Source organism: Stegostoma tigrinum, chromosome 8 (genome assembly GCF_030684315.1).
Source record: "Stegostoma tigrinum isolate sSteTig4 chromosome 8, sSteTig4.hap1, whole genome shotgun sequence".
In the NCBI taxonomy this organism is placed as follows: domain Eukaryota; kingdom Metazoa; phylum Chordata; class Chondrichthyes; order Orectolobiformes; family Stegostomatidae; genus Stegostoma; species Stegostoma tigrinum.
Genome location: NC_081361.1, coordinates 61,880,638 through 61,898,925, shown reverse-complemented (window position 1 = coordinate 61,898,925; position 18,288 = coordinate 61,880,638). Strand labels below are relative to the sequence as shown.

Sequence of the window (18,288 nt, the reverse complement as noted above, 5' to 3'; positions counted from 1 at the left end):
TGGTTAATAAAACTGAGTATGCCATATGGCTTCTAATGAGTGGGCAAAAATCTGGCAAAACAGCCAAACGTGCAAGATGTGACATCACCCAAATGAGCGAGAGGAATAAACCAGAAGCACATTATCTAAATGATCAGAGATTGGGGAGTTCTGAGATGCAGTGGGATCTGGGTGTCCTCGTGCAATTGCAAACAAGCACATCAGAGGGCAGCTCAGGGTCATCACAGCTGAATTCTGGGAGACATCGCCACTGTCATCATGACTGTACAGCAGGTCAGAAAGGCTCCTTGGTGTCAAGGAGTCAGGATAATCTGGGATGCAGAGAATATAAATCGAGAAGAACTATAGTGAAGTGGTCTTTCCTGAGGTGCAGGCAGCTGGATGACCACCAGAAAGGTAAGGCTGAAAGGCAGATTTTGAGGGGAATGGCCTACAGGGGAACCTGCACAAACAGATATACCGCGCTGAATACTATTTGGGGGCGGGGGAGGAATGGCCTTTCAGGGCTAGCAGCAGCTGTCAGGTCAGTGACACTGAGTGCCACACAGAGGGAAAAGGTGCAGCCACGTTAGAGCGATAATGATAGGAGATGCAATTGTGAGGGGGACTGGCAGGAGGTTCTGTGGCCGCAGAACAGACACCAGGATGGTGTGTTGCCTCCCGGGTGCCAGTGTCAAGGATGTCACCAAGCAGTTGCAGAACATTCTGAAGGGGGAGGGTAAACAGCCAGAGATCATTGTCTACTTATGCCATTTGTACCGATGTGCACAAAGGGATGGTGTCCTGCAAAATGAGAATAGGGAGTTAGGTAATAAATTAAAAAGCAGGGCCTCAAAGGTAGTAATCTCCAGATTACTCCAGTGAAAATAGAAATAGAAAGATAGGCCAGATAAATGAGTGGCTGAAGAGCTGGCGTAAGGGGCAGGGTTTTCAGTTCTTGGATCATTGGCATCTCTTCTGGGGTACAGGAGATCTGCACAAGAGGGATGGATTGCACTTGCACTGGAGGATGTTCCATATCCTCGTGGGGAGATTTGCTAATGTTATTCATAAGGCTTTAAATTAGTTTGGCGGTGGGTGGGACTCTGAATATGAGAGAGACCATTGAGAAGTCAGGGGAAAATACATTAGCCATTGACAGGAAGTTTACTATTCAGGATAGCTAGGGCACAGTAAAGGGACAGAAAAGACTTCTGGTTTAAAGTGCATTTATTTCAACGCTCTAGTCCTGACTGGCAAGGGAGATGACCTCAGAGCATGCTTTGGCTTTTGGGAGTGGGATATTATAGCCATAACAGAAACATGGCTAAGAGAAGGACGGGACTGGCAGCTCAATGTTCCAGGGTACAGGCGTGTCAGAATTACAAGTAAGCGAGGAGGGGGGAGTTGCCTTTTTGATAAGGTAGGACATAAAAACAGTTTAAAATTTTAGCAAAGATTTGTTGCACACAACAGTGCTTAGAGAGGATATTTTTAAGGGATCATCAAATAAGACCATATGGTTAGAATTTAGAAACAAAAAGGGCATGGTCACTCTGTTGGATTATAGACACCCAAACAGCCAGTGGGTACTAGAGGAGCAGATGTGTAGAGAGATTGTAGATACCGGTAGGAAAAACAGAACAGTATTGGTTGGAGATTTTAATTTCCCCTGTATTGACTGGGCCATCCGCAGTGTAAAAGGCCCAGATGACGTGGAATTTGTCAAATGTGTCCAGGAAAGTTTCCACATCAATATGTAGAGTGCCCTACTCAGGGAAGATGTGATACTGGACCTCTTCTTAGGAAATGGGGTCAGGCAAGTGACTGAAGTGTCAGTCGGAGAGCACTTTGGGTCCAGTGACATAGTTTTGGAAAATGATAAGTCAGGTCCACAGATTAAGGTGCTAAACTGGAGCCATTTGGCAGGATCTAGCAGCAATCAATTGGCTGAGTCTGTTTAAAGGAAAAGGGGAACTGCTGCCAAATGGGAGGCTTTTAAAATTGTGATACCAGGAGTCCCAGGATAGTATGTCCCTGTTAAGTTTAAGGGAAGAGATGGCAGGTTTAGGGATCTCTGGCTGACTAGGGATATTGAAGCTCTGGTCACAAGAAAGAAGGAGGCATGCATTGGGTTTAAGCTATTGGGCTCAAGTGAATCCCTACATGATTATAAAAAGTGTAAGAGCACACTCAAGAGGGAAATGAGAAGAGAAAAAAAGAGGGTATGAGATGGATATGGCAGATAAAGGTTAAAGATAATCCCAAGAGGTTCTATAGCTGTATTAAGAGTAAAAGGGTGGCTAGGGAGAGAATAGGTCCGATTGAAGATCAGCATAGCCATGTATGTGTGGAGCCACAGGAAATGGGGAGATTTTTAATGAATATTTCTCCTTCATGTTTACTAAGGAGAACATCACAGATGGTAAGGAAATAAGGGAAACAAATGGGGATGTTTTTGATTGCGTACACATTACCAGAGAGGAGGTGTTTGCAGCCTTAAAGCACATTAAGGTGGGTAAATCTTCTGGGCTTGATCAAGTTCATCCTCAGATGTTATGGGAGGCTAGGGAAGAAATTGCAGAGGCCTTCTGCAATTATTAGGGTGGCGAATGTTGCTCCGTTGTTTAAGAAAGGTAGTAAAGACAAGCCAGGGAATCACAGGCCAGTAGGTCTGATATCAGGAGGCAAGTTATTGGAGAGGATATTGAGGGACAGGATCAACCAACATTTGGATAGTCAAGGTCTGATCAGGGATAGTTAGTGAGGATTTCTGCTCGGGAAGTCATATTTGAGAAATCTTTTAAAGTTTTTTGCAACAATAACCAACAGGATAGATGAAGGTAGGGCAGTGGGTGTTGGCTATATGGACTTTAGTAAGACCTTTGACCTAAGTTCCCTTCATGATAAATGAAAACATCCTAATAGGTTTTCTAATCACTTGCTGTACCTACATGTCAATGAGGGTCATGGGGTAATACAGCACGGAAACAGGCCCTTTAAGCCCAAACTAGGCCGTGCTGCCCACTCAGCTAGTTCCAATTGCCCGCATTTGGTCCATATCCCTCTAAACCCTTCTTATTCATGTACCTATCCAAATGTTTTTAAAATGGTGATATTGTACCTGCCTCAAGGTCCTTCACAGCAGGCTAGTCATGAAAATTAGGTCACATGGATCCAGAGAGAGCTAGCTCATTGGATTGAAAATTGGCTTGATGGCAGGAAGCAGAAGGTAATGGTTGAAGTTTGTTTTGCGGTCTGCAGACCTATGAGTAGTGGTGTGCCACATGGGTCGGTACTGGGACCTTTGTTATTTGTTATTTACATAAATGATTTGGATGTGCATGTACAAGGCATGATTAGTAAGTTTGTAGATGATACAAAATTAGGAGGTATCATTGATAGTGAACAAGGTTATCAAAAATTACAGAGGGATCTTGATCAGATGGGGAAAATGGGCTGAGGACTGGCAAATGCAATTCAACACAGACTAGTGTGAAGTGTTGCATTTAGCAAAATCAAACCAAGGTAGGACTCATATAGTAAATGGTAAGGTCCTGAGGAGTGTTGTGAAACAGGGACCTATGAATACAAGTACATAATTTGTTGAAAACGGCATCAAAAGGTGGACATGCTGGCGAAGAAGACATTTAGCATGCTGGCAGTCATCGGTGGCATTGAGTATAGGAGTTGGGATGTCATGTTACAGTTGTATAAGTCGTTGGTGAGGCCACACTGGGAGTATTATGTGCAATTTTGGTCATCCTGTTACAGGAGAAACATAGTTAAACTGGAAAGTGTGCAAAGAAGATTCATAAATTGCCAGGTCTAGTAGGCCTGAGGTTTAGATTAGATTACATTTGATTCCCTACAGTGTGAAAACAGGCCCTTCGGCCCAGCAAGTCTGCACCGCCCCTTGAAGCATCCCACCCAGACCCATCCCCCTATAACACACACACCCCTGAACACTACGGGCAATTTAGCATGGCCGATCCACGTAGCCTGCATACCTTTGGACCGTGGGAGGAAACCGGATCACCCGGAGGAAACCCACGCAGACACGGGGAGAATGTGCAAACTCCACACAGACAGTCGCCAGAGGCTGGAATCAAACCTGGGTCCCTGGCGCTGTGAGGCTGCAGTGCTAACTACTGAGCTACCGTGCCACCCGACCTGTTTAGGAACAGGTTGGTCAGGATAGGGCTTTATTCCTTGGAACATCGGAGAATGAGTGGTGACTTTATTGAGGTATATAAAATCATGAGGGCAGATAGGTTGAATGCATCTCAGTCTTCTTCACAGGGATGGTGAATTGCAAACTAGAGGGCATGGGTTTAAGGTGAGAGTGGAAAGATTTGAGAAAGACCTGAGGAGCAACTTCTTCATGGAGACAGTGTATGGAATGGGCTGCTGGAGAAAGTGTTTGAGGCAGGTACAATAGCAACATTTTAAAAACATTTGGATAGGTACATGAATAGGAAGAATTGAGGGGGATATGGGCCAAATGGAGGCAATCGGAACTAGCTGAGCGGGCACCATGGTCAGCATGGGCCTGTTATCATGCTGTATTACCCAATGACCCTAATTAATATGTAGGTACAGCAAGTAATTAGAAAACCTATTAGGATGTTTTCATTTATCATGAGGGGAACTGAATTAAAAAAGTAGCAAGGGTTATGCTTCAGTTATACTGAGCATTGGTAAGACTACATCTGGAATACCATGTACAGTATTGGTCTCTTATTTAAGGAAGGATGTAAATGCTCTGAAAAAGTTCAGAGAAGGTTTACTTGACTAACAACTGCATTCGGCTTATGAATAAAATTTGGACAGGCTAGGCTCGTGTCTATAGGAGTGAAAAGCAGGAAACCAGTAAGAGGTAACATTATTGAAACAAAAGATCCAGATGGTGTTCGCAATGTGCACGTGGAAAGAATATTTGCTCTTGTGAGAGAACCTAGAACTAGGGACCACTGTTCCTCGACAAGGGATTGCCTATTAAGACAAAGAAGAGAATTTTTTTTTCCTGTGACATACGAGACTTTGGAACTCTCTTCCACAAAAGGCAGACTCCTTGAATATTTTTAAGGCAGAGGTAGATGGAATCTTGATCAAAGCAGTGAAAGTTTATTCAAGGAAGGCAGGAATTGGAGTCCTCAGATCAGCCAAGATGGAATGGCAAATCAGGTTCAGGGGTCTGAATGGCTTACTCGTGCTCCTAATTTGTATGCAGATGACATAACGGTAGTTTACTGGTCATCGCTGCTGAAGCCATAAGACATAGGAACAGAATTAGACCATTTGGCCCATCATTTGATCAAGGCTGATACGTTTCTCAACCTCATTCTCCTGCCTTCTCCGCATAACCCTGATTCCTTTAACAATAAAGAACCATTTATCACTGTCTTAAATATACTCAATTACATGGCCTCCACAACCCTGTGACAATGCATTCCACAGATTAGCCAGGATGAAGAAATTCCTCCTCATTTTGGTTCTAAAGGGTCATCCCTTCACTGAGGATGAGTTCTTGGGTCTTAGTCTCTCCTACTCGTGAAAGCACTTTCTCCACATTCACTGTGCCCAAGCCATTCAATATTCTGCAAGTTTCAATCAGACCCCTCAACCTTCCAAACTCGATTCTGTACAAAGGCAGTCCTTAACCACTCCTCAAATTACAGGCCTTTCATGCCTGGGATCATTCTTGTAAACCTCTTCTGGACCCTCTTCAACACAAACAAACAATTCAGCTAAAATTAGCTATTTATTCCAGATATATCAATCTAATTGCATCAGTCTTTATGGTGGAAGATACTTCTAACATCCCATTGATACTAAAGAATACAGGGAAAGAATTAAGTACCATCACCATCACTAAAGAAATAACGTTAGACAAACTAATGGGGCTAAAGGCAGATCAATCCTCAGGCCCTGATGGCTTGTATCTTGGGATCTCAAAAGAGGTAGCTATAGAGATATTGGATGCATTGATTATTATTTACAGAAAATGGTTTGATTCTGGACAAGTGCCAGAGGATTGGAATAAAAATCAAAAGAACTGCAGATGCTGTAAATCAGGAACAAAAACAAAGTTGCTGGAAAAGCTCAGAACTGAGGAAGGGTCACCAGACCCGAAGCGTTAACTCTGTTTTCTCCTTCACGGATGCTGCCAGACCTGCTGAGCTTTTCCAGCAGCTTTTTGTTCCAGAGGATTGGAAACCTGCTAATGTGACACCACTACTCAAAAAGGATGTAAGGCAAAAAGATAGGTAACTATAGGCTGAATAGCCTAATATCTATGTACTGATTCTAATGAGGTCAGCCAGGTGGACCTCACAGAATATGAGTTCCCTGATTGGGGCTGTTAATGTGGTCCAATCAGGGAGTCCTGGTTGACAGATATAAACAGAAGTGTCAGATATCCTGTTCACTTTGAGAGCTGGCTCTGAGGAGATGAATTAGTGTCAAAAATCCACTAAATGTAAATAAAGGGTGATCTGATGAAAGGATGCTGGCCTTTGTGAAGCTATTTTGGTGGTGAGACAGCAAAGTATGCTCCTAAAGAAATTCACTTGCATCTGTCATCTGAGTTGAGGTAAGTATTCCTGTTGTCATGCTGTTATTTGGGAAGCTTGATTCATTCGATCCTGTCATCAAATACTGGGCCCAGAATGCAGAAAAAAAATGTTCTTTTTTTCCCCCGACAAATGACATTGGGGCAGATGAAAAGCAACAAATAGTTCTCTTGACAGCTGTGGACCTGCAGCTTTTTTGGTTATTTGGAGTCTAACTTTCCCTGAGGTACCAGATACAAAAACCTTTCAAGAGTTTACAGATTTAGTTAAGGAATATTATAACTTCGAGCCTTCTCTAATGCTGAGACGCTATGTTTTGCTTGGCAGTTTGAGAATCAGGGGAATCCTTGTCAGGATTTTTGACCATGTTAAGATGATTGGCAAAGGCATGTGAATTTGGTTTAACCTTTCATGAGATGCTGAAATGCTGTTTGATATGTGGCACTAATGATGTAACCATGCAAAACTGTCTACTAGCTGAAGCCTAGCTGAACTTCAATCAAGCACAACAACTGCCTTAATCATTGGAAAATGTGGTAAGTGGAGAATATGAGTTGCAGAGTACACCAATTAAAGTGCACACCCTCACCAGTCCGAATGAGCTTGGGGAACACCACCCACGTGCAGGCAAATGCATTGCCTTACTCAGGACATATCCTGAACAGAGGGACTCTAGGTCAGCCCACTGCAAAATCCCAAAACAAAGACAGGCCTCATCGCAGCAGTTAAAATTTTCATCAGGATCCAGGCCAGCAAGCCATTGTAGTTGCTGCTGGTATGCGGACTTGAGACAGCAAAGGAGTACTACTGGACCTAAATTGTGTAATAGAACTTACATGCCGGTATCCAGAAGAGTGCACTTACATGTGGTTTGGAACAGCTAAATTGCTTAGCTGCATCCATTGCTGTGTAGCCAAGCCACAGCCTTTTAGAAGTGAAGAAGCAGGGATCATCTCTAAGGTGTTGGCACGCTATGATCCCAAGCGAGATCTGGTATTGACATGTGATGCCTCCCCATTTGGCATCAGGATATTATTAGCTCACAGGTGGTCCAGTGGAGACGAACGGCCAAGAGTGTATGCATCCAGGACTTCAGCTAATACAGAGCTGAGATGGAGAAGGAAGGTTTGGCGCTCAGGTTTGGAGTCAGGATGTTCCACCAGTACAGTTACAGATGCAAATTTCTTGTTCAAAAAGATACCTGCTCAGTCTATTTAAAGAGGACAAGGCAGTGCCATCCACAGCCTCAGGCCAAATTCAGCACTGGGTTCTAATACTAAATGTGTATAATTACAAGTTGGAACACAATCTGGGGAATCGAATACCAAGTGCGAATGTGTTGAGCTGTTGCCTGCTGGCAGATACACCATCAATGATACTACCCACTGGAGCAGTCAGTAACAGTTTTAAATTTTCTGGCCACACTTGCAGTCAAAGCTGACAAGATCAAACTTTGGATGTGGAAAGAACTGGTCCTGGCAAAACTCTAGTAGTCATGGGGGCAAATCAAAGGGCTGACACAACTGGAACTAAAACTTTTTCAGACCCAGAGAGACTCAACAACAGTTGAGGATGGCATATTAAGGGGAGCAAGAGTCATTGTCTCAAGTAAAGGCTGCCACCACGTACTGGCTGAACTCCACCAAGATCATTCAGGGTTTCCAAAATGAAGATATTGGTGAGAAGTTACACCTGTGGCCAGCATTACTTGCAGACATAACTGCGTTGGTAGGACAGTGTCCAGAGTGATAACAAGGACAAAAATTACTGCCAGCAGCTCCCCCACATTCTTGGGAATAAACCCTGGACTCAGTTACACATCAACTATCCAGGCCCTCTCGTGGGCTCAATGCTCTTAGCCATTGTGGATGCCCATTCAAAGTGGCTGGATGTACATACAGTTTATTCACCAAACGTGGGAACGACAATAGAAAAACTGCATGCATCTTTTACAATATACAGACTCCTGGAAATGTTGGTCACAGGTTATGGGCCATTGTTTACCACCAAGGAATTTGAGTAATTCAGAAAGTTGAATGGCATTCAACACATGCAGCTGTCCTTGTACCATCCATCATCCAATGTTCTGTCAGAAAGGGAGTCCAAACTTTGAAGGCACGTTTAAAGGAACAGCCTACAGCTTCACTAGATACAAAACTGTCCCAACTCCCGTTTGATTACACAGAGATAGTTTCAGTAGAGCTGCTAATGTGGAGAAGACTCTGCACCAGGTTAAATCTGATGTTCTTGGACCTGAGGGGAGGAGTGAAACAGCATCAGGAATGCCGGTGCTGGTCACAAAACTCTACTAAGGGAGAATGACAGTTTACTTCAGGGTACAAAGTTTGGTTTAGGAATCACAGGAATGGCCTTGCATGGATAAGAGGTCACACAAGGTCAGGTTGGTGACATATTAACTTTGGGTCAGTGCAATGGTCCTGAACAAGCATGTGGACCATATGAAGGCTATAAACTTGCAAATGGTGTTGGAGCAAAATGTGCCTGTCTCCTTGGAAGACTTTCCAACTGTCCCAGCACCTGTGTGTTCTCCCTCTCTGTCAAGTGTTCAGGAAGCACTGGAATCTGGAAATGGACACAGCAGATGTTGCCACTTTGACGTCTTTGCCACCTGAAGAAGGGAATAAATTTCTTCTGAGAAGCTCTGGGTGCAAGAAGCAAGCTACCATGTGTTGCACACTGCCCAAATCATAGGTAAGCTAAAACTCCTGCTCCAAAAAAAAGCACCCTATATCCTTTGACTCAGAAAGGTAGGAATGTAAAGATTGTAATGAGGTCAGCCAGGTGGACCAGGTAGAATGAGTTCCCTGATTGGACCAGATTAACAACCCCATTCATGGAGCCCTGGCTGACAGGTAAGAAAACAAGTGTTAGACATCCTGTTCAGTCAGAGCTGGTTTTGTGGGAGGACGCTCTACGTGTAAATAAATGGTGACTTGGTGATGAGTTACTGGCTTCTATGGAATTATTTCAATCTATTCCTGAAAAAAGAAACTGGAAATCAATTAAGAAAGTAATAGTAGTATATTTGAAAAATGACAATCTAATCGAGCAAAGTCAACATGGGACCATGAAAGGGAAATCATGTCTAATTTATTACAGATTTTGGAAGAGGTTTCAGCCAGAGTGGATAGAGGGGAACCAGTAGATATGTTGTGTTTGGACTACCAGAAGGTGTTTGGCAAGATACTTCACAAAAGGTTAAGTCATAATACAAACAGCCACTGTGTTGAAGGTAGTCTACTGGCAAGGATAGAGAATTAGATAAATAGGTGAGTGGGGATAAGGTGTTCTTTTTCAGGTTGGTGACCTTTGATCAAGGGAGTGCCACAGGAATTGTGCTGGGACCATAATGGTTTACATTAATGACTTGGAAGAAGGAAGTGAATGTACTGTAGCCAAATTTGTCAACAACACAAAAATATGTGGAAAGGGATAAAACAGTTTATACGGAGATATTGTTGCCACAGCAGTGGAGCTGGAGAAACACAGCAGGTCAGGCAGCATCAGAGGAGTAGGAGAGTCGATGTTTTGGGCCTAGACCCTTCATTGGAACTCAACTTTATTTTCCAGGTTATGGATGGTCCAAGATACAATAGTCTGGTGATCAGGGGTGGAGCTGTAATCGAGGGGGCAGTAGGAGGAGGTGTCAGAGGGTTGGCACTTTGCCTCTATAATGTAGACGTCAGTGAGCATTACTACCACTGCACCCCCCTCCTTTATTTGTGGGATTGATGGTGAGGTTGGGGTTGGCGTGGAGAAAGCAGAGGGCTGCATGTTCAGTTGGGGAGAGGTTGGAGTGAGTGAGAGGGATGGAGAGATTAAGGCAATCAATGTCGTGATAGTTGGAGATGAAGAGATCGAAAGAGGGTAGGAGGCTGTGGGGTGCTGTCCAGCAGGATGAGGTTTGTTGGAGGTGGGAGAAAGAGTCACCAGAGGATGGGTTAGACTCCCTGTCAAAGAAATAGGCATGGAGGCAGAGGCAGCAGAAAAAGAGTTCAACATCCACTGATGTGTGGGCACAGGGGAATGAAGGTGAGTCCTTTGCTGAGGACTGACCATTCGTCCTCAGTAAGGGGGAGGGGGTGGGGTATGGCGAATACCCGGTAGGGCTTGGGGTCAGGGCTAGGTGTAGAGCTGAAGCTGCAAGTGGGAATGGAGACGGTCTTGGGAATGGTTGTGTGTATGGGGATGGTCACGCAGGTGGAAGCAAAAGTAATGGCGGGGAAAGTGATGAAGGGTCTAGGCCCGAAATGTTGATTCTCCTACTCCTCTGATGCAGCCTGACCTGCAGTATTCCTCCAGCTCCACACTGTATTGACTCTGACTCCTTCATCTGCAATTCTTGCTATCTCTATATGGAGACAATGATAGGTTCAGTAAGTGGGCAAAACATCAGTAAATGGCACACAATATAGGAAAATGTGAAATTGTTTATTTTGGGAGGGAGAACCAAAGAATAAAGTGTTACTTAAAAGCAGAAAAACTGCAGACAGTTGCAACACATAGAAGTAACCCCCAGTCCCCATGTGAAACATAGAAAGCTTGCACACAATTGCAGTAGATTATGCAGGAAGGCTAAACGGAATTTTCACCCTTACTTCAAGAGGGTTGGAGTTTAGAGTAGAGAAGTCTTAAAGCAACTGTACATGGTGCTGAGCATACCACATCTGGAGTACCGTGAGCAGTTTTGGTTCCCTTATTTAGGGAAAGCTATCATTTCACTGGAAGCAGTTCAGAGAATATTCAGTAGGATGATCCAGGTATGGAGGGATTGTCTTACTCACTGGTGTTTAGAAGAATGAGAAGTGATCGCTTTGAAACATACAGGATTCTCAAAAAGGCTTGACAGGGTATCTGAGAGGACGTTTCCCCTAATGGGAGAATCTAGGACCAGAGGGCATAGTCTCAGAATAAAGGGATGCCAATTTAAGACAGATTGAGGGGTTGAGAGTCCTTGCCACAGAGAGCTGCGGGGGCAAAGTTCTTGCATACATTTAAGGCTGAGATAGATTCTTGAACAGTAGGGGAAATCAAAGGTCATGAGGAAAATGCAGGTAAGTGGATGTGAGGAATATCTGATCAGCTATGATCCTATTGAATGGTGGAGCAGGCTCGAAGAGCCTTATTAGCTAATTTCGTATGGGCCAACTGAATTTAAATTTCACAAATGCTCTAAAGTGGGATGTAAATCAAGCATCAAATCCAGATGTTTGGAATTACTAGCCCTATAACATATCCTGCAACATAACCACTGTCATGAGTGGGCAATTATATAAGAAAACCTGTAAAGAAAGCTAATTGGACTTTAAAATGGACATAACGCTTCTCACACAACAGCTTCTAGAGATCATATGTCTTCCCTTGTGAATTTAGCTGGTGTTGGAACCAGACTGCGGTTGTCTGAAGAAGAACCATGACCGACTTTTTGAAACTTAATGCATGATTTTAAAAGTAAACAGAAAATCGTTGACAATGGTTTCCCTGCAGATGTGAACAGCTCTTTATATCTCACCGAAAGCTGACAGAAAGAAAGCCATTCAACGAATAGCTGAGACAGTTAAAAAGTTAATTGCCTCAATTAAAGGAAAATGGATGGGTCTGTGCTCCAGACCTGGCTAACCTAATAATTAACATGGAAAAATGATTCAACAGTTTGGGACAGCTGCCATTTTGCAGTTTTTTAAAAAAAAAGTCATAGTTGCATAAACGTCTGGCTGTAAGGAACATTTTGTGCAGAGATCTCAGGAGAATCAGCTAAATGCCAATAGGGAGACAGAGGGAGGTATTCAGGGCTGCTCTACCAAACCAGGCGACCCAGAGTTAGGACCTGCAGTATTGTAAATGTAAAGCAAAGAGCAATCACTCATTCCTAGGACCTGTTCTGTTCAGTCCACTAATGGGAACAACATCCAAATTCTCATCGAGTGATGCCATTGCAGCTGCTTAATCTGACTTCAAGGTTTTACCACTTTATTTCAGAAAGAGAATTTTGAAGCATGACTGATCTGCAACAATATCAGTGACTGATCTCATTTTTATCTTCATATGCCCTTATTTACCTTAAATGTTTGTACATTTTCTATATTTGTGTTTTAGCTATTTTTTAAAAATGAAATAGTTAATGTAATGAACTGACCATTTATCATGTTTGAAGCATTAGCGTGTGCAGCTGGTTCTTTTAAAATTGAAAGACTTGCAAACTAAAAGGGGACTATACACAAGCTTATACAAATTCTCAGATCATGAACCACTGCAAGGACATGCCTGATCATACCTTTGTTTATTTATACAGAAACACTCACCCTTATCTTATGTGGCATGATGATCAGGTTGCAGGTGTCAGTATGGGTTTCTTGACTTTCAACCCATTAAGCTCTTCCTTCACTGCAAACTCCCACTTTATAATTGTATCAGTGATAATGAGAACTGCAGATGCTGGAGAATCCAAGATAACAAAGTGTGAAGCTGGATGAACACAGCAGGCCAAGCAGCGTCTCAGGAGCACAAAAGCTGACGTTTCGGGCCTGGACCCTTCATCAGAGAGGGGGATGGGGAGAGGGAACTGCAATAAATAGGGAGAGAGGGGGAGGCGGACCGAAGATGGAGAGAAAACAAGATAGGTAGAGAGGAGAGTATAGGTGAGGAGGTAGGGAGGGGATAGGTCAGTCCAGGGAAGATCTTTTTTGCCATAAGGCCAAGAGAGTTTTTCCACCTCCTCTTATCAAACTCGCTTCATTAAAACACTTAGCCCATCCCCATGGCATCTCTCAAGTCTGGTTGACACCCAAACTTATCATCCACTATACTTGTAACACTTCGCCACTCTGTAGATACTTGCCCAAAGACCAGCATTGCTTGCAGCCACAATATCTTTAAAATGGCACACAGCACCTGGAAAAGCACTATCATTCCAAACACAAAAAAAAGATATTGCTTGGAAAAAGACAGCAGGTCTGGCAACATCTGCAGGGAGAAAGAGTTAATGTTTCAGGTCCAGTGACTCTTCTTCAGAACAGAAAGTCAATGGATCCAGAACATGGTCTAATTTCTCTCCACAGATGCTGCTGGACCTTCTGAGATTTTCCAGCATTTTAAGTTTGTGCTTTTGTTTCTGACTTCCAAAATCTGCAGTTGTTTCGGTTTTTGACTAGAATTCCAAAGCTGCCTTGCTCTTTAAATCAGAATGCAGCAGAGTAAGAGAAGGCAGCACTGCATTTCTGTTAGAGATCTGCAGGTCCTAGAAGATGACAAATTGTGCAAAGGAAAACAAACAGTCTTCTTCCCAGAGGACTGATAGAAGTGGTTATGTCACTAGACCCTGCCAGCCTGGTCTGAGGTTACCACCAAGTACAGTGCCTTCTTCAGGGTGAGTGGCATATTTTTCTCTGCCGCCTCAGACTCTGTCTCTGCTACTGCACCCATCTCCCACAATGGCTCATGTCCCACCACACTCACATTCCCTCAGTTGCTTTCTCCCTAAGTCTCCCACAACACTAGCCCAGCATGCCCTCCGCACCACCTCCACAGGGTCCTTCAGAGCACCTCACCACCCATCCCCAACAGGCATCAGGACAAACAGCTGTGCCAACAACTCATCTCACTCTTTATCCTGCTACTTCCTTATTAGAGGGGAAGACAGCCCATAACAGCATTAAGAGAGCCTGCATGAGTTTTTATTCCGGGTAGGTGGTGGCAGTGGTTGCCTGGCATCTCTGTCCTGAAGTGAGGACAGAATCATGGTCCTCACAGGAGATGCAGTAGGAACTGTATGCATAGAAAGTTTAGGCTCACAATCTGGTGTTCACCTTGCCACGACAGCTCTGCAGCTGGCTAAGGAAGAAAAGGCCTACACAGCTGCCACTCAGGACTGCAAGGACTATCACCTGCTCAGCCCCAGGCAGGAGGTGACCTTCTGGATATGGCAATTAAGGATTTCACCCAAATACACAAGGAGGAGCAGCAGTGACAAACAGACATATGGGATGCAATGGTCCTCATTGCTCAGAAAATACAGCACTGCAGGAAGTCATGCTACCAGCTGGTTGCCTCACCGGACAAGTTGGTGGCTGCCACGGAGATTCATACCCAGCCCCCTCAAGAGCACACACCTGCACTCTAATTGCCCCAGCCAATGGTCCCCAGGACTGAAAACATGGTGACAGTGGGACAGAAAACCTTGAACCTAGGTAATGTGTCCTCAACAAGTACCTGCCCCTGTGCATAAAATGTTCCTGCAGCAGCCTCTCAAAGTAAGTCTGTGCTTCCACAGCACACAGTCAGCAAACAGAAAGAGTGCAAAATAGTTGTGATAGGTCAGCAGATGACAGATGCATGGACAGATTTGTGGAGATGGAATATGTTCAGCTGGTCTCCAAGGATCCAACAGAAGTAATCTGACGAGGTCATTTGACAAGTTTGGTAAAATGGAAGTGTGAATATTAAATAAGGGGAGTTGTGACATCAACAAGGCACTTAATCATTGACACTTGATTAACATCTTGGTGTTACTTAATGAGAATGTTGCCACATTGCTTTTGTGAAATGCAAAGAAGCTAGGACAGGGTGAATTTGATGTGATATTTTTCACCTGATTTTGCCAGACATTTTGCTATCAGTCATGTGGTGCTGGGAAAATCCAGGAACATATCACAAAACCCCCAAAAAGGTATCTTAGTACTTCCAAATACTGTAGCAGAGGTTATTCCACCTTTTCTTACTAACATGCATCAAGCCCTTTAAGTGACACTAGTGATGGGCCCCTCTCCCAGTTGAACGCATTTTTTGAGTGTAACAAGCGAATACATTAAATGGGCCTGTATGGTCCAAGCTGGTAAACATAGTGGCAGAGTGATTATAGCTGATGTCATGACAGTACCAGTGAGTGGTTTCTGGCACATTAAAAGGTGAATTCATATTCATACTTGAATGTCCTTTCTAGTGTGGGACATCATACAGGTCAAGGCAGAAGGAAAGTGACGCTGTATGTCCTACTTCTATAGTGCCACCTCTAGCTGTGCTTTTGATCCAAATTTGTCTGTAGAAAGTTCTAAAATATTGGGGAAAAAATACGACAGCTTGTGCCTCAAAAGGGAAGTAAATGAGTACAGAATCATAATAATGTGCACAGAATAATGAAAAGCTCCTGAAAAGTCTAATGTTTTCTGGTTATCCTTCTGCCAGATCGAGTGACAAAATAATGGATGATTGGCCAAAGGACTATACATGAAAGGGTGATATTCTGTGATCTTACTTTATTTCGTATGGAGATCAAGAATATTTACACAATGATTATTCAGTAGAGTAAATGCATGAAGAAGAATATACATGATTTATGGCTTGATGGAGCAATTATTGTATTCCTTGTTGGATGGTAATATCTCATGTTGTATTAGCACCTTGTTGCCCAAAGGAATAAGAAGAGTTTTCTAAATTTCCACCAGGGATTTACAAGAACATTCCTTGTGCAAGCAGATGGGAATGGAGATTGAAGCACATGGATGATAATTTACAGAGCAAAATTTTCTACACTACTCAATGGGAGATGGAAGTGGAGATGGGGCAAACCAGGTAATGAGGCAGCGGGATGCTGGGTAGGGCCCATCAATCTTCCTCTCTGCACCCTGATTGTCTTCCTTGCTACAGAGTCAATGGACAACTTTCCCGTACCACATCCAGGTAAAGCTCTTAAGTTCTAATGCCCGTTAATGGACCTCAACCCACTGTCACTGGAAATAAGTCAAGGCATGCGGGTGAGTTTGCTTTGCAGATGGCACAACAAGCAAATCAATGCATATTGCTTGCAGTTTTGTGGGGTTGGAGGATGGGTGTGCTCCTTGTTCAAAGGCACCCTGTACCTGATAGAAGGATCTGGCATTGGGAAGTGGGCAGCTGCCGACAGCCAACTCCCTACACTCCTCTCCCAATATAACCCTCACCCAAAATCTCTACAGTCATCTTGTTTCTCTGCCTTGGGACAGTGCAAAAGAGCTGCTAAACTCTGATCTTCCGGTTGCCATTGGAGGGTAAGGCTTATGCTCAGTAGATCCTGATTCTATGGAAGACTTGCCAGTAGCATATTAATTGCTTGACTGGTGAAGATCCACCAAGATGTGAGCGAAAGGGGACAATTTCGGTCTCTTTCCAGCTGTCTAGCCATTGGCTGCATTGCATCTCGATCGCACCAAAAATACACCCCAAAAATGTGCAAAGTTATAAAAATCCAATTCCAGAACTAACTGGGGCAAGCTCTACTTTTCATGGAGCCTGAATGTTAGCAGCAGTGAATCAGTCATCTGGGTTTTTTTTTGGGATGTTTTTCCTTTTCAGTGACTTTGGGGAAAGGAAGATTAGAAAAGTATATAGTGGGCAATTGATCCATATTGCTGCTTCTCTGCTGCCATTGAGAATGAAATTGATATTATAATATTTGAAGTTTCATCACTGCAGCAGTAACATTATATTGACAGATTATAGTACCTAACATTTGTGCCTGTTATTTTGACATGGGTTTTCTTGTGGGAAACAAATGGTATCTTCAGTCATGTTATGTAAAAATAGGTGAAAATGGTTAGTAATACCATTAATTTAACTTCTATCATACACAGCCGGAGACTGGGAGACCCTGAGAAAATACAAGGCATTTTGATTTACATGTTAAGACACATAATATTAAAGCTACATAATCCCATCGTACAGAATTTTAAAGCTTAAATTAAAAATTTTGCTTGGATCTGCCTGAACAGAATAGCTAAATTACAGTTTATTTCCTATTTCAGGCCCAAACTAACCTGTAATTTTATCTCGAACAAGTTTGCATGATTCTATTTCACCGATGCTCCCAAACAAACTCCTGAATTCTTCTTGTGTCATGTTTTGGGGAAGATAGTTGACTATGAGGTTGGTTTTACTGTCATCTGTAGGAGCACCTGTCTGCATAGGTGATGGACAGTTTCTATTGTTGCTTGATGGGCCATTCGGAGTGTTTGATGAAGGGCCATTTGACATCTGAGGTTCCATGGTGCTGATTATCTAAGAAAATACAAAGTCAGCATTAGAACTTCACGCATGGTTACAAGACAATAAACAGATTTCCAAAGTCAGACATGCCTGTCAGCACAGAAAATCCAACTTTAATTCAATTCATGCCCTTTAAAAATCAAAAATACTTCAACAAAAACAGAAATTGATGCACGTGTGGGGAGAAATCAGAATTAATGTTTTGGGTCCAGTGACCATTCTTTGGAACTTATGGTAGCTTGGAAAAGGATGGTTTTTATACAGAAGACGGGTGTGAGGAGAAAAGAGTAAATGAAAGGTGGAGACAGACCTCAGAGAGAGAAACACAGTTGGATAGCCAAAGGACTGGTTAAAGGTCACTCTGGGGGAATAAATAGCTGCTAACAGTAGCTGACAATGCATAGTGTGTGGTAGCAGCCGATGTGATGACAAGGCCTACTGTGGAGGGGGGGGGGGGGGGGGGGTGGGGGAAAGCATGGAGAAAGGTCCTCAAGCCCTAAAATCGTTGAACTCAATATTATGTCCCGAAGGCTGCAGGGTTCACAAGTGGAAAATGAGGTGCTGTTTTCCAGCTTGCACTGAGCTTTCCTGGAACATTGCAGTAAGACTGAGATAGATGTTGGCCAGAGAACACGGTGGTGTATTGAAGTGGCAAGCAATTGGAAGTTCAAGGTCTTGGTTTGTGGACAGAAAATGC

At 43.4% G+C, this 18,288-nt stretch overlaps 1 protein-coding gene across 7 annotated transcripts in view; it reads right to left on the bottom strand.

Moving 5' to 3' along the window:
- elavl4 (ELAV like neuron-specific RNA binding protein 4) overlaps positions 1-18,288 on the bottom strand; it is a 122,726-nt gene that overhangs the window by 91,635 nt on the left and 12,803 nt on the right. For all 7 annotated transcript variants that reach the window (XM_048539615.1, XM_048539619.1, XM_048539616.1 and 4 more), the window contains exon 2: positions 17,363-17,603. In XM_048539615.1, coding sequence (XP_048395572.1) covers positions 17,363-17,603 — 241 coding nt within the window. The remainder of the gene's footprint in view (positions 1-17,362; positions 17,604-18,288) is intronic.